General features: G+C 35.5%; 1 protein-coding gene across 1 annotated transcript; it reads right to left on the bottom strand.

Annotated features, from left to right (window-relative positions):
- Nucleotides 1-5,588: 5,588 nt before the first annotated feature.
- LOC127938157 (heat shock protein HSP 90-beta) lies at nt 5,589-12,574 on the bottom strand. The gene is made up of 12 exons (XM_052534589.1): nt 12,337-12,574; nt 11,402-11,545; nt 11,110-11,316; nt 10,118-10,277; nt 9,903-10,036; nt 9,515-9,829; nt 9,263-9,428; nt 8,133-8,323; nt 7,902-8,049; nt 6,708-6,976; nt 6,144-6,477; nt 5,589-6,073 (listed from the first exon to the last, which is right to left on the bottom strand). Exons 1-12 carry the CDS (start codon nt 12,541-12,543, stop codon nt 5,958-5,960), a joined length of 2,391 nt encoding a protein of 796 aa, XP_052390549.1. The 5' UTR covers nt 12,544-12,574; the 3' UTR covers nt 5,589-5,957.
- Between the last annotated feature and the right edge of the window lie 465 nt (nt 12,575-13,039).

The raw sequence follows: 13,039 nt of genomic DNA, 5'->3' as shown, positions 1-13,039 counted from the left end.
TACTTTTGATTTTGTGGCGGAAATGGGCTTCCATACAATTGACACTAAATAAAATACAGTAAAATAAATAAATAAATAGGATATACCCTGAAAAAAGGATGATTTTACATTGAAATAAATTTTTTTTGTCATTTTAATATTATTATTATTATTTATTTTTTTTTTGCGGGACAGGCTTCCATACGATTGACACTAAATAAAATACAGTAAAATAAATAAATAGGTTATCCCCTGAAAAAAAGGGTGATTTTACCTTGAAATATATATATTTTTTTATTTTAATAATTATTTTTATTATGATTTTTTTTTTGTGTGTGGTGGAAACAGGCTTCCATACGATTGACACTAAATAAAATACAGTAAAATAAATTAATAAATAGGTTATAACCTGAAAAAGGGTGATTTATTTTTATTTTTACATTTTAATGTTTTTATTATATATATTTTTTGTGTGGCAGAAACGGGCTTCCATACGATTGACACTAAATAAAATACAGTAAAATAAATTAATAGGTTATACCCTGAAAAAAAGGATGATTTTACATTGAAACTATTTTATTTTTATTTTTTAATACATTTTCTTATTATAATTATTTTATTTTTGTGGCGGAAACGGGCTTCCATACAATTCACACTTAATAAAATACAGTAAAATAAATTAATAAATAGGTTATAACCTGAAAAAAGGGTGATTTTTACCTTGAAACTATTATTATTAATTTTTTACATTTTAATGTTTTATTATATATATATATATATATATGTATATAGAATTTTTTTTTTTTTTTTTTTTTTGGCAGAAACAGGCTTCCATACGATTGGCACTCAATGAAAAACAGTAAAATAAATGAATAGGTTATACTCTGAAAATGGTGATTTTATCCTGAATAAATTTTCACTCAGAAGTTGCTAATAAATGTTATAAACTCAAAGAAAAGGCAAGTACCACATTCAGTTAAACACGAAATTTTGAAGTATAAAGACTGAAATAGCATTTTCTTTCAAAACATATATACTACATATACATAAATAGTACAACAATCTTTATTTACAACATCAAAAATAATGTTTTAGAGAGTAGTGAAACAGTGGACTAAATAATGTAAATTAATTAGATTTTTACTAGAAAATGCTGATGATGCTAAAGCTAAGCTTCTTTATTTTACTCGATAAGAAAAATAGAAAGTAATTGCAATTTTTTATCTCTCCATTTTCTGACTACTTTACTCACAATTCTGAGTTTATATCTCGCAATTCTTAGGGAGAAAAATATACAATTGTGAAATGAAAAATCACAATTACCTTATTTTTACTGTATTAATTTCAAAGTGAAAACAAGAAACAGGACTGTGAAAATTGCGAAACTCATATTTGCAAGAAAAATACTTTAATTGTGAGATAAAATGTCACAGTTAGACTTTAATTATTTTATTTTTCTCTGGCAGAAAGCAGAACTCCACAGTAACTCAGAGTAAAAAGGTACAAAAGCTGCACTGAGACCAAACCTTTTGTACCTTTCTATCTTATTAACCCCTAAAATTTGCATATTCGTATCTTAAAGCTACATAGAAGCACTTAAAGTTCAAATATAGGTTCCTAAATTGTTCATATTAGTAGGCCTATACCTCTTGAAAGGCATCGGTGACAGATTTTATTTGTATTTTCTGAGAGTGTAGGTTGATATGGTTTTATTATGTTGATATGTGATTGCTAGGGTGTTTTTCAAAGGCCTTGATCAATTCTGATGTAGAACCAAGAGTCTCCATGAAGCACCGCAATCGTTCTGCGATGCTGTAAATAGAAACCCCTCTTTATGCCAACGCAGAGCCGACAGTGACACACACACACACACACACACATACGAGCTGACCTCGATCTCACACACATCATGGAAAACAAAGCGTGTTCTCGATATGCCGAGAGGAAGCCACGTGTGAGCTTCAGTTTGATTGATAGTGGTTGTACAGTGATTTGGAGGATGTGGGCAGATGTTCTGTAACTGAGATCCAGCTTTCAGTATGTGTGTCCTGAATGAGTCTGATGTGTCACTGTACTGATGCCATCAGCCTGCTTCCCCCGACACACACACACACACACACATCTATCTATCTATACGACTAAATATAATGTAATCTATCTATCTGTATATAGTTGCATGTTTTTATTAGAAATGTGAGATAAAGTTCACATTTGAGTCTTTTTTTCTCACAAATCTTAGAAAAAAATCTAAATTGTGAGATAAAAAATTGCAATTCTGAGAAGAATAGTTCGAATTGCAAAATATATAAAAAAAGTCCAGAATATGAGATTAACAGTTGCAAAAATGCTTTTTTAAATTTTTTTTTTACATTTTTTATTTTATATTATAAAAACCAATAGTATTAGGATGTTATTTCATATTTGAATTTTTTTTTACTTAAAAGGCAGTTTTTATCACACAAATCTTTTTTCTAACAAAGACCTTTTTTTGTGATAAAAATTCAGATAAAAAGTTTGAATTGTGAGATATAAACTTCCATTTGCAAGATTGAAAGTAAAAAAAATGGTAGAAAAAAATATTTATATTAAATATTTATTTATTTTTAATTTAATTTAATTTAATTTAACACCTCAGAATAAAAGTACCTGAAAAAGGTAGTTGCAACTTTAAGTTCACAATTTTGACTATTCTTCTTACAACTCTGAGAAGAAAAAGGTTGAATTGTGAGATATAAACTTCCATTTGCAAGAAAAAAAGTAAAAAAAAGAAAGTCATTTTTATCCCATGGTAGAAAAAAAAGTATATTAAATTTTTATTTTATTTTATTTTATTTTATTAGAAAATGTTAGAATTGTGAGACATAAACGTTAAACAGTAAGATCAAAATGTGTTGTTGTTGTTGTTTTTAAATTGCAGGATATAAACCGAGGCGTCTGTAGCGTGTTGTTTATCTTAGAGTAAGTGTGTGGCCGTGCACACCTGCATTAGGCTGACACGTGTCTTCGTGCATCTGTTCTGCATGCTCTTGCTGCTGAGTTTCCAGGCTGATCAGTATCTCTGCGGTCGCTCCCCACACTCATCCTCTCTGAATGACTCGATGAGAAGCAGTGTAGTAAGACACCCACACGGACACAGCCTTTATCAGACATCCTCTACAGTCACCTGGGCAGAAATGAATGTTAAACCCCTCCTCAGTCATGTCTTTTACTGCAACACATGTGACTTAGAAGAAATCGAGATGCTGTGACTGAGTGTTTGGACCATTCAGCAGAAGAACTGAAAAGGTTAAATGTTTCCTTAATACCGTGTGAGCAAAAAACACACAGATGGTCTTGGAAGACACTCATCTCTGATAATAAAGCAGGTCAGACCACTTCCAATAAATGCCACCGATGAACATTTTCTGCTGGTTGAAGGAAATATGTTTACTTGACTGTTTACTGTAAAGTCCACTTCTCACATCATAGTCTTTTTTTTTTTTTTTTTTGCAAACATAAACTAAACATGACCGTGTCAAATTTGCATGAACTTCAACAGGGAAATAGGGAAAAATAAATAAATAAATAAAATGAAGACCAATTTTATGACCATAATTATTATTATTATTAATATTATTCATTGAAATTGTTTTCATAAATAAAAATATTTATACTGCAGTGACTAAAAGTCTTATTATATGTCTAGGAAAAATAAAAATATAATTTTTAAGTACAATAGTATTTGCTCTTTATGCAGATTTTTTACTCAAATTGTGATGAAATCATTTGTGTTACTTACAGTATTAAGGATTTGGTGCGTTTAATTCACTAAAACAATGTCAAAATGAAAAAAAAAAAATTGTTTTTTAAAACAGAATCCTTTTCTTTATGCAAAGTACTTCTTAATGTTTGACTTTTGGGGGACAGAAACAGATTTAACCACTGCTCTATATTATGATGTCTATTATAGATCAGTGGATTTAACTCTATTGCGCCGCTCTCTGAAGTTGTCAAACAGAGACACCTGGCGGATAAAAGCGGAACTGTCGCTATTGTCACACCACAACTACAATTCATATATTCATCCGCTTATGTTTATTTATTTATTTGTTTATTTCTACAACAGTGGAACACAAAATAATTTAGCTGAATGTCAAAACCATCAAAACAGATATTTAGGTATACAAACATTTAATATCCGTTTCGTCCCCAGACTTGTCTAATTGGTCCATTGTAACATAGTTCCGGTGCGTTTTATAAATTAACATATTTTAACCCATCACAACTTATTAAACAGCGTGCATGGCGTGAGACGCTTAAAATACCGCAAATTATTCGCCATATAAAGAGGAATACGGATAACAACATAAATGTCCTCCTCATACAAAGTTATTGTAGACTACTTTTATTTGTGTTTCTGGTGTTTTTGGTAGTCGACAGACTTCATAAAAGCCCTTCATCCTTGATGTTCTGCGGTGCATGCAAGACCAAATGAGGGTGAGTCAATCATTTTAGGAAGAATCTTACAGAAAAAGCTATCAAGAATGTAAAAAAATTGCTTTTACAACGAATGTTTTAAACAATAATGTAGAGGAATATAATTGTCTAATGCAGTTTTTTCAAGTCTTAGTCTTCAATCCTGCTTTCACAATGAAAAGGTCTTAAATTGGCATTAAATGTTGCATGCTCTTGCAAAATAAATGAATGCATCAAATTCTTTCTCAGTATTTTTGTTGTTTTTCAGAACAAATATAATTTTTTTCTGAGCTCAGTGGCAGATATTTGTTCTGGTTTGATTGAACTCACTTCATTTTGATCCGTTTCTCAGAAAACAAGACTTGTAAAATAATGGAGATATGTTGGAAGTTAAAATGTCAAAGTTTGAAGCAATGCTAATTTGAGACATCTAGATACCTTTTTGTGTTCCTTTGAGTTTATTTCTTTTTCTTGGTCTGAAGTGTCTTAAATTTACCTTCATAAAACCCGAGTCCAATGCTTCTGTTTGAACTAAATATTGTGCAGACAAAGCAGTGGATAAAGATTGAACAAACTTTATTAAACCTACAGGAAGTCTCTTAAATCTAGCTGTTAATAAAATCTTAATTAAAATGCAATAAAACTTATAACCATACACTGACATGCTATTAAGTCGATTATTATTACTAGATAAGGACTTAAGTAGAAGCTTATTTAAATATCATTTTGGAAAAACCTACAGCCTTGCACTGAAAAAAAAAAAAAAAAAGGCATTGCATTCCTTAAAACATTTTATGGTAAGTGGATGCAATCAATTTATTTTTGCTATATTTAAATAAACTTAGTTGATTAACTTTAAACAACTTAATGTAGATAAAAATTGATTGCAACCACTTAACATAACATTTCAATTAATCATTTTTAATGCATGCATCAAAAAGGTTCAGAGCAACTTTCAGGCAAAATGTTTTTGCATTCAACTTAATCAAGGAATATAGGTGATCCTAAGAAATTTTGGGAATGCTGCATGAAGTTAACTGGTAAAAAAAAAATCCTTGTGCAAGTGACTTCATCTAATACCTTTATCCAAGTGCATGCAGTTTTAAATGCATTAGGTTAAACCTTTATTAATAATCAAGAGACAATACTAAAAATTCAGGTTTCACGTGTTTTAATTTCTGAAAAACAAGACAACACATGCCTGCGGTCAGGCAAAGGTCCTTCCCCTTCCATGCAGAGAAATGCTGCTTGCTTCAATCCAGCAGACTCCGTATCAGTGAAACACAGTGCTTATTGTGCTCAGACGATACAGGAGCAAACCACTGAGCCACGAAAACATCTCATTACATAAAAAAAACACAACCTAAAAGGTACATTACGGCTCAAAACAGAGCAAAAGTCGACAGTATGCTTTAGTTACACTTATGATGCTCTTTCAGGAATCATTACAGAGATCAGCTCAAAGACAACGACAGGATGTTACGGAATGATTACGGAGAAAAAAGAAAAAGTGACGGATTGATTTAATCGACTTCCTCCATGCGGGACGCGTCATCGTCGCCTTCCAGAGGTGGAATGTCTTCGGGAACCGGAGCGGAGCTCGGCTCTTCCACGGGAACGTCTTCATCTTCATCAATACCTGCAGATAGGATTGGAGACTTAGTGACTCGTTCAGGACCGAAACGTGAAATCGAGTTAGTGTAGCTTACCTAAACCAAGCTTGATCATTCTGTAGATGCGGTTTGAGTGCGTCTGAGGATCGTCCAATGAGAAGCCGGAGGACAGCAGCGCGGTTTCAAACAAGAGGATGACCAGATCCTTCACGGCTTTGTCGTTTTTATCAGCATCGGCTTTCTTCCTCAAGGTGTCCATGATGGGATGATCGGGGTTGATCTCCAGGTGTTTCTTGGCCATCATGTAACCCATGGTGGAGTTGTCCCTCAACGCCTGGGCCTTCATGATCCGCTCCATGTTTGCCGTCCAGCCGTAAGTGCTGGTCACAATACAGCAGGGAGAAGACACCAGACGGTTTGAGACCGTGACCTGGAAGAAAAAGAATTGAAGTCAGAATCAAGCAAGGTCTGGTTGCATCAAACCGAAACACCCTGTTAGTCACTCGACACAAATGCATGCCATTAAAAGACATGTTTCACACAAACTCACCATCTGTGCAACTCTGACTAGGAATCCTGTTTATAACACAGTTTGGAAGCATTAAAGCCTAACAGGAGTTGGAGTAAGATCGAAGGAAACTAGGTTACGCAGACACGCACCTTCTCTACTTTCTTGTCCAGGATCTCTTTCATGAGCTTGCAGAGGTTCTCGAACTTGGCCTTGTCTTCCTCCATCTTTTTCTTCTCGTCTTCGTCCTCGGGCAGCTCCAGTCCCTCCTTGGTGACGGAGACCAGAGTCTTGCCGTCGAAGTCCTTCAGCTGCTGGATGCAGTACTCGTCGATGGGCTCGGTCATGTACAGCACCTCGAAGCCTCGCTTGCACACGCGCTCCACGAAAGCGGAGTGAGCCACCTGGTCTTTGCTCTCGCCTGGAGAACAACGACAGCGTAAGAATGACCAAGAATATGACAAAAAAAAACTACTGAACTAATGTGTCCCTGGAGCACAAAACCAGTCTGAAGTCTCTGGGGTTTATTTGTAGAAAAACACAAAAATTGATTGTATGGGTCAAAATTATAATTTTCTAGTTTTGTGCCAAAATTCATTAGGATATTAAGTAAAGATCATGTTCCATAAAGATATTTTGTACATTTCCTACCATTAAAAAAAAAGAAAAGAAAAAAAAAAAAAAAAGTTAATTCAGCTTTTTAGATGCATGAATCTCAATTTCCCAAAAATTGATCCTTAAGACTTGTTTTGTGCATGCATACGTTGTCATTTCACTACTAAATAACATAAGTAACTTCACATTACTACTGTAAAAATTACACTAATATTTGTGACCATTGAGCACAAAACCAGTCATTAGGGTCATTTTTGGGAATTGAGATTTATGCATTATCTGAAAGTTGAATAAATAATATTTCGATGTATGGTTTATGATCCGACAATATTTGGTGGATACACAACTATTTGAAAATCTGGAATCTGAGGGTGCAAAAAAAACAACAACAAAAAAAACACTAAAAACCAGTCGTCTAAACTTAATGGTGCATTTTATGGTGCATGATATTCACTTAAGATCCAAAAGATTTTTGGCATAAATCAATTTTGACCCTTGCAATCTTAATTTTTAAGGTCTTGCTACATGTATACCCCAGCGACTTTATTTCTAAATTCAAATCCATCAAACTTTAGACAGAAAACCCAGGTGAGCTCTTAAATCTCTCATGAATTGTCAATTACAAATACAGGAAGATGCATGTTAATGTCACACTAAAGCGTGTTTTGGTGTATATGAGTGACTCCTGCAGCCCTAGTCTAAACCACAGACGGATGCTGATGAAGTCTCACCGGTGATGTAGTAGATGGACTTCTGGTTGTCCTTCATCCGGCTGACGTATTCTGTGAGGGAGGTCATCTCATCGCCCGACTGTGAGCTCTGATAACGCAAGAGTTCGGACAGCTTCTTGCGGTTCTGGGAGTCCTCGTGGATGCCCAGCTGGGATTCACAACGAATGCATTAACACCGCTTTCTATCGCATTCTTACAGCATGTGACAGGAACAAAGTCTTGGAGTCTTACTTTCAGGTTCTTGGAGAAGCCGTCGTAGAACTTCTTGTAGTTCTCCTTGTCCTCGGCCAGCTCGGCGAACAGCTCCAGACACTTCTTGACGATGTTCTTGCGGATGACCTTCAGGATCTTGCTCTGTTGAAGCATCTCTCTGGAGATGTTGAGAGGCAGGTCTTCAGAGTCCACAACACCACGGACGAAGTCTGGAGAGACAGTTATTGACGGTTAGTGAGAGCTCAATCCCAAAATTTTTTGATCATGCATTGGAAATGAGCAGGACTGGACCATGAAGAGACTATTCGCAAACGTGACAAATGGATGGTTTCATGTTGAATTTAAGAGCTAGTTCACCCAAAAACTACAATCATGCCATGTATTCATCCTCATGCCTTTCCAGATGCTTTTGACATATGATAAATTAAGACTTTGTGAAAGCAGAGTGTTTGAGATCCCAGAAAACATCCAGGTAACCAAAAAAGGTCAAAAGCATCATAAAATGCATCTAATGTATCGATCGGTTTAATCGAAGTCTAGATTCAAGGTTTTATTTGTCGCGTAAAAGTTATGAGACATATACTCTTTTTAGACTGTTCAAAAAAAAAGAGAAAGAGAAAACTTGATGCATAATCAAAAAAAAAAAAAAAAAAAAAAGTGAAATACGGGAAAACTTATTTTAATAAATTAAATACAAGTGAAATAATAATAAAAAAAAAAAAATATATATATATATATATATATATATATATATATATATATATATAGAATACAAAAATGAAAAAAAAAAATACTAATGCTATAAAATATTAAATACAAGTGAAATTCAGAAGAAAAAAGGAAAAATTTTAAAATCTCCGAAACAAATGAGATTTAGGGAAAAATTTAATAAAACAAAACTAAATATACACAATATATTAAACTACTACACAGATGATGTGCAGAGATGTAAAAAATATGCAGAGGAGTTGCATACTAAGGTTTAGATCTAGTGTAGAAATATGATTTAATTTAGACTTTAAATGCAGGACGTTCAATGACTAAGCCTCTCAAGTTTCATTAAAAACATCTTATTTGTGGTTTTGTCATGGCTTTGGAAGGACATTTCGTTTTTTGGGTGAACTGTCTCTTTAAATGAAGCGACTTACTCAGATACTCTGGGATGAGCTCCTCGCAGCTGTCCATGATGAAGACTCTTCTGACGTACAGCTTGATGTTGTTCTTCTTCTTCTTGTTCTCGAAGAGGTCGAAGGGCGCCCGGCGAGGGATGAAGAGGAGCGCGCGGAACTCCAGCTGACCCTCCACAGAGAAATGCTGCGGGACCGTGCAATAAAGTGAGTATTTGGTCAACTTTCTAACGTTTAAGTGTGAATCTTGTTCTGCAGAATCCGGTGTGTTACCTTGACGGCCAGGTGATCTTCCCAATCGTTGGTCAGGCTCTTGTAGAACTCTCCGTACTCTTCGTTGGAGATGTCGTCAGGGTTGCGGGTCCAGATGGGTTTGGTTTTGTTCAGCTCCTCCTGGTCGATGTACTTCTCCTTGATCTTCTTCTTTTTCTTCTTGTCCTTGTCTTTGGAGTCCTCGTCGTCGTCCGAGCCGACGTCCTCGATCTTGGGTTTGTCTTCGCCTTCCTCCTTCTCCTCTTCCTCTTTCTCGGGCTTCTCCTCCTCCTCGGCCTCGTCGTCGCTGATCTCCTTGTCACGTTCCTTCTCCACCTGGATGGACATTGGTATTTTTACCACCAGCACTCATCTACTAGAAGGATTACACGGATTTAATCGCACTTACGAAGAGAGTGATCGGGTATCCGATGAACTGGGAGTGTTTCTTGACCACTTCCTTCACTCGCTTCTCCTCGATGTACTCCATCTGGTCTTCTTTCAGGTGAAGAATGACTCTGGTTCCACGGCCGATGGGCTCACCTGAAGATCGACAGGTGACGGTGTGAACGAAATCACTCTTGATATTGCACTTGTGTCATCTAAGAGGTGTTTGTAACGTACCATGATCCACTTTGACTGTGAAAGAGCCGCCAGCGGACGACTCCCAGGCGTACTGCTCGTCATCGTTGTGTTTGGTGATGACCGTGACCTTTTCAGCCACCAGGTAGGCGGAGTAGAAGCCCACACCAAACTGACCGATCATGGAGATATCTGCACCAGCCTGGAGATGAACAGGGAACATTAGAGACTAAACTCAAATGGAGGAATGCTGATACATAGGGATGCACTTAAATTTGCATTTTTTCAGCCAAAAATATGGATTTTATTGCCTTGCATTTTATTTTTATTTTTTATCAGTATCATTAAAATTATAAGGGTTATTTTATATTATGCATTTAAATTATTTAAACGGGCCTCATTTTTAAAAAGCAGCAAGCCAAGTGCATCCAGAATTTCTGTCTGGTTTCTACCGGAACTGTGCAAACCAAGAAAAGAAAATTAAATACCAGTAAAAAAATATGGAAAAAAAAAAAAAAAAAAAAAAAAAAAAAAAAAATACGAAAAAGATAAATACAAATAATGAAATATCGAAAAAATAAGGAGAAAAATGAGAATTTTGCCACTTTGATTGTGCATTTTTTTTTAAATTCAGTATCATTAAAGTTATAAGGGTTATTTTATATTATGCATTTAAATAAATAGGCCTAATTATTAAAAAGCAGCAGGCCAAGTGCCTCCAGAATTTCCGGTTTCTGCCGGAACTGTGCAAAAAATAAAATAAAAAATAATATCCAAAAAAATAAAAATATATATGAATAATGAAATATCTGGAAAAATAAGGAGAAAAATAAGAATTTTGCCAATGCATTTTTTTTTATTCAGTACCATTAAAATTATAAGGGTTATTTTATATTATGCATTTAAATAAATAGGCCTAATTTTTAAAAAGCATCATTTTTGGCCAAGTGCATCCAGAACTTTCGTTTCCTGCCAAGAATTCTAATTTTGGTACATCTCTGAGAAACACACGAATAGACCGGCGGACACATCACCTGCAGAGCCTCCATGAAGGCCTTCGTCCCAGATTTGGCGATGGTTCCCAAGTTGTTGATGAGATCGGCTTTGGTCATCCCAATTCCGGTGTCGATGAGGGTCAGCGTGCGTTCGTGAACGTTGGGGATGATGTCGATCTTCAGGTCCTTGCCGCTGTCCAGTTTGGTGGGATCCGTCAAGCTTTCATATCGGATTTTGTCAAGAGCCTGTCGAGTGGGGAATAATAGATTGATTGCAGGAACTATATGATCTCATTGCATATGAGCTAAAAGAGCCTATCATTAGTCTTACATCGGAGGCGTTGGAGATGAGCTCCCTGAGGAAGATCTCTTTGTTGGAGTAGAAGGTGTTGATGATGAGAGACATCAGCTGGGCGATCTCTGCCTGGAAGGCAAAGGTCTCGGCCTCCTCCTCTTGGCGCATTTCTTCAGGCATCTGAAAAAAACACATATCCATCAACATGGATAAAAACTTGAACTTTCTCAGAAGTGCACATTACGGATTCATAAATGTTGCATACTTGGCAATGAAGCTCTTTCTGATTCTGATGTTTGCATTGGACAACATGTTATTATCCACTTTCATCAGTTGCATTACAGTTGTACTAGAAAAACCGGCGGCTGAAAGACCCGGATGCGGAAGAGCATGGCGCAGATGGACAATGAGCGCAACACGTGTTTTTCTGCTGCAATCCTTGAAATGAAACCGATTTATATACGTATTACGTACATATAGCCTTTTTTATATTCAGCGAACAAAAAAAATCAGTTTTCGTGACATTTTTTTCCAATAACTTAGAACGCAAAACGATTAAATAATTATAAATATGATTGTTTATAATAAACCAATTTCCAAATCGAATCATCCGCGGTTCTTGTCAGTGTGAACGCAAGTGTTTATATATAGATTTGAATTACAACGAGAATTTGAGAAAAATATGCTTAATTATAACAAGAATCGGTTATATAGAATTGTTCAACCAATGCACCTGCTCATCGACTCCTTAAATAGAAATAAAAACAAATAAACGGTTCGCAAAAACTTCTGATTTATTTTAAAAGAAGAAAAATACATGTCAATCGATCTTATGAAAGATGATCGCGTCGGAGACAAGTGACTCCGCGTCTTTAAATAGCGAATTAATTTTAGATTAAACCACGGTGTTTTAGTCTCGATTAGTTCCTGTAATCATAGGGAATCGTTTTAGCTTGAGCTCGATGGCTTACCTTGGTTAGTTTCGTTGATTTTTGATGGTTTATTCGCCACAGAAGCAGATGATCTCCCCTACGCTGATACTCAGGGAAGCAGAGAGGAGAGAACCCCGCGTGCGCGGCTCTTTTCTTACGAGCGCTACTATATCCCTCCGCGCTGACGCATTCTGTAGAGTTGCCAGATCCTTGTTTTTCCCGCTGCGTCCGCGGGTTGTTTTTCATATCCACTGGTTGAAGCGACAGCAATAATGTGATATTTAACACATCGAATGCGCATTTTAATAGGGACGCCTGCCAAAAACGTGTATTTTAACCCCCAGAATGCAATTTTCATAGATGGAATCCGTAGAAATGCTATTTAGCTAGATTGGGTAGTTTTAATGTGAGAACCTGGCAACCCTTGCACTCTACACTGTTTCATTTGTGTTAATCGCATTTATTCCTTGCCACAAATGCATTATTTTACTAGCTGCATCAGATAACGGAAAAAATAAAGAAATAAATGTCTTAAGAAACGCTTAATAAAGTACAATAAAACAATAAAAAACACTTTATTGTTATTTCAAGTTTCGCATAAAATTTTCCTGCAAGAAATGACCCAGGATTAGTTAATTTTAATTAAAACAATTCCGTTTCGTTTGAAAACCCAACTATTTCCTTTCACTTTTTATTTTATTTTATAAATAAACAGTAAGCATGCTTATATGACTCTTTTGTA

The sequence above is a fragment of the Carassius gibelio genome, chromosome A20 (assembly GCF_023724105.1).
Source record: "Carassius gibelio isolate Cgi1373 ecotype wild population from Czech Republic chromosome A20, carGib1.2-hapl.c, whole genome shotgun sequence".
NCBI lineage: Eukaryota > Metazoa > Chordata > Actinopteri > Cypriniformes > Cyprinidae > Carassius > Carassius gibelio.
This window is presented reverse-complemented; position numbering and strand designations above follow the sequence as displayed.

Coding starts and splice junctions, on each gene's coding strand:
- LOC127938157 (XM_052534589.1), bottom strand. CDS start 12,543: ATGAAAAACAACCCGCGGACGCAGCGGGAAAAACAAGGATCTGGCAAC. Junction 10,278..11,109: donor CCTTCATGGAGGCTCTGCAG/GTGATGTGTCCG, acceptor GTTCATCTCCAG/GCTGGTGCAGATATCTCCAT. Junction 8,324..9,262: donor GCTCATCCCAGAGTATCTGA/GTAAGTCGCTTC, acceptor CTGTCTCTCCAG/ACTTCGTCCGTGGTGTTGTG.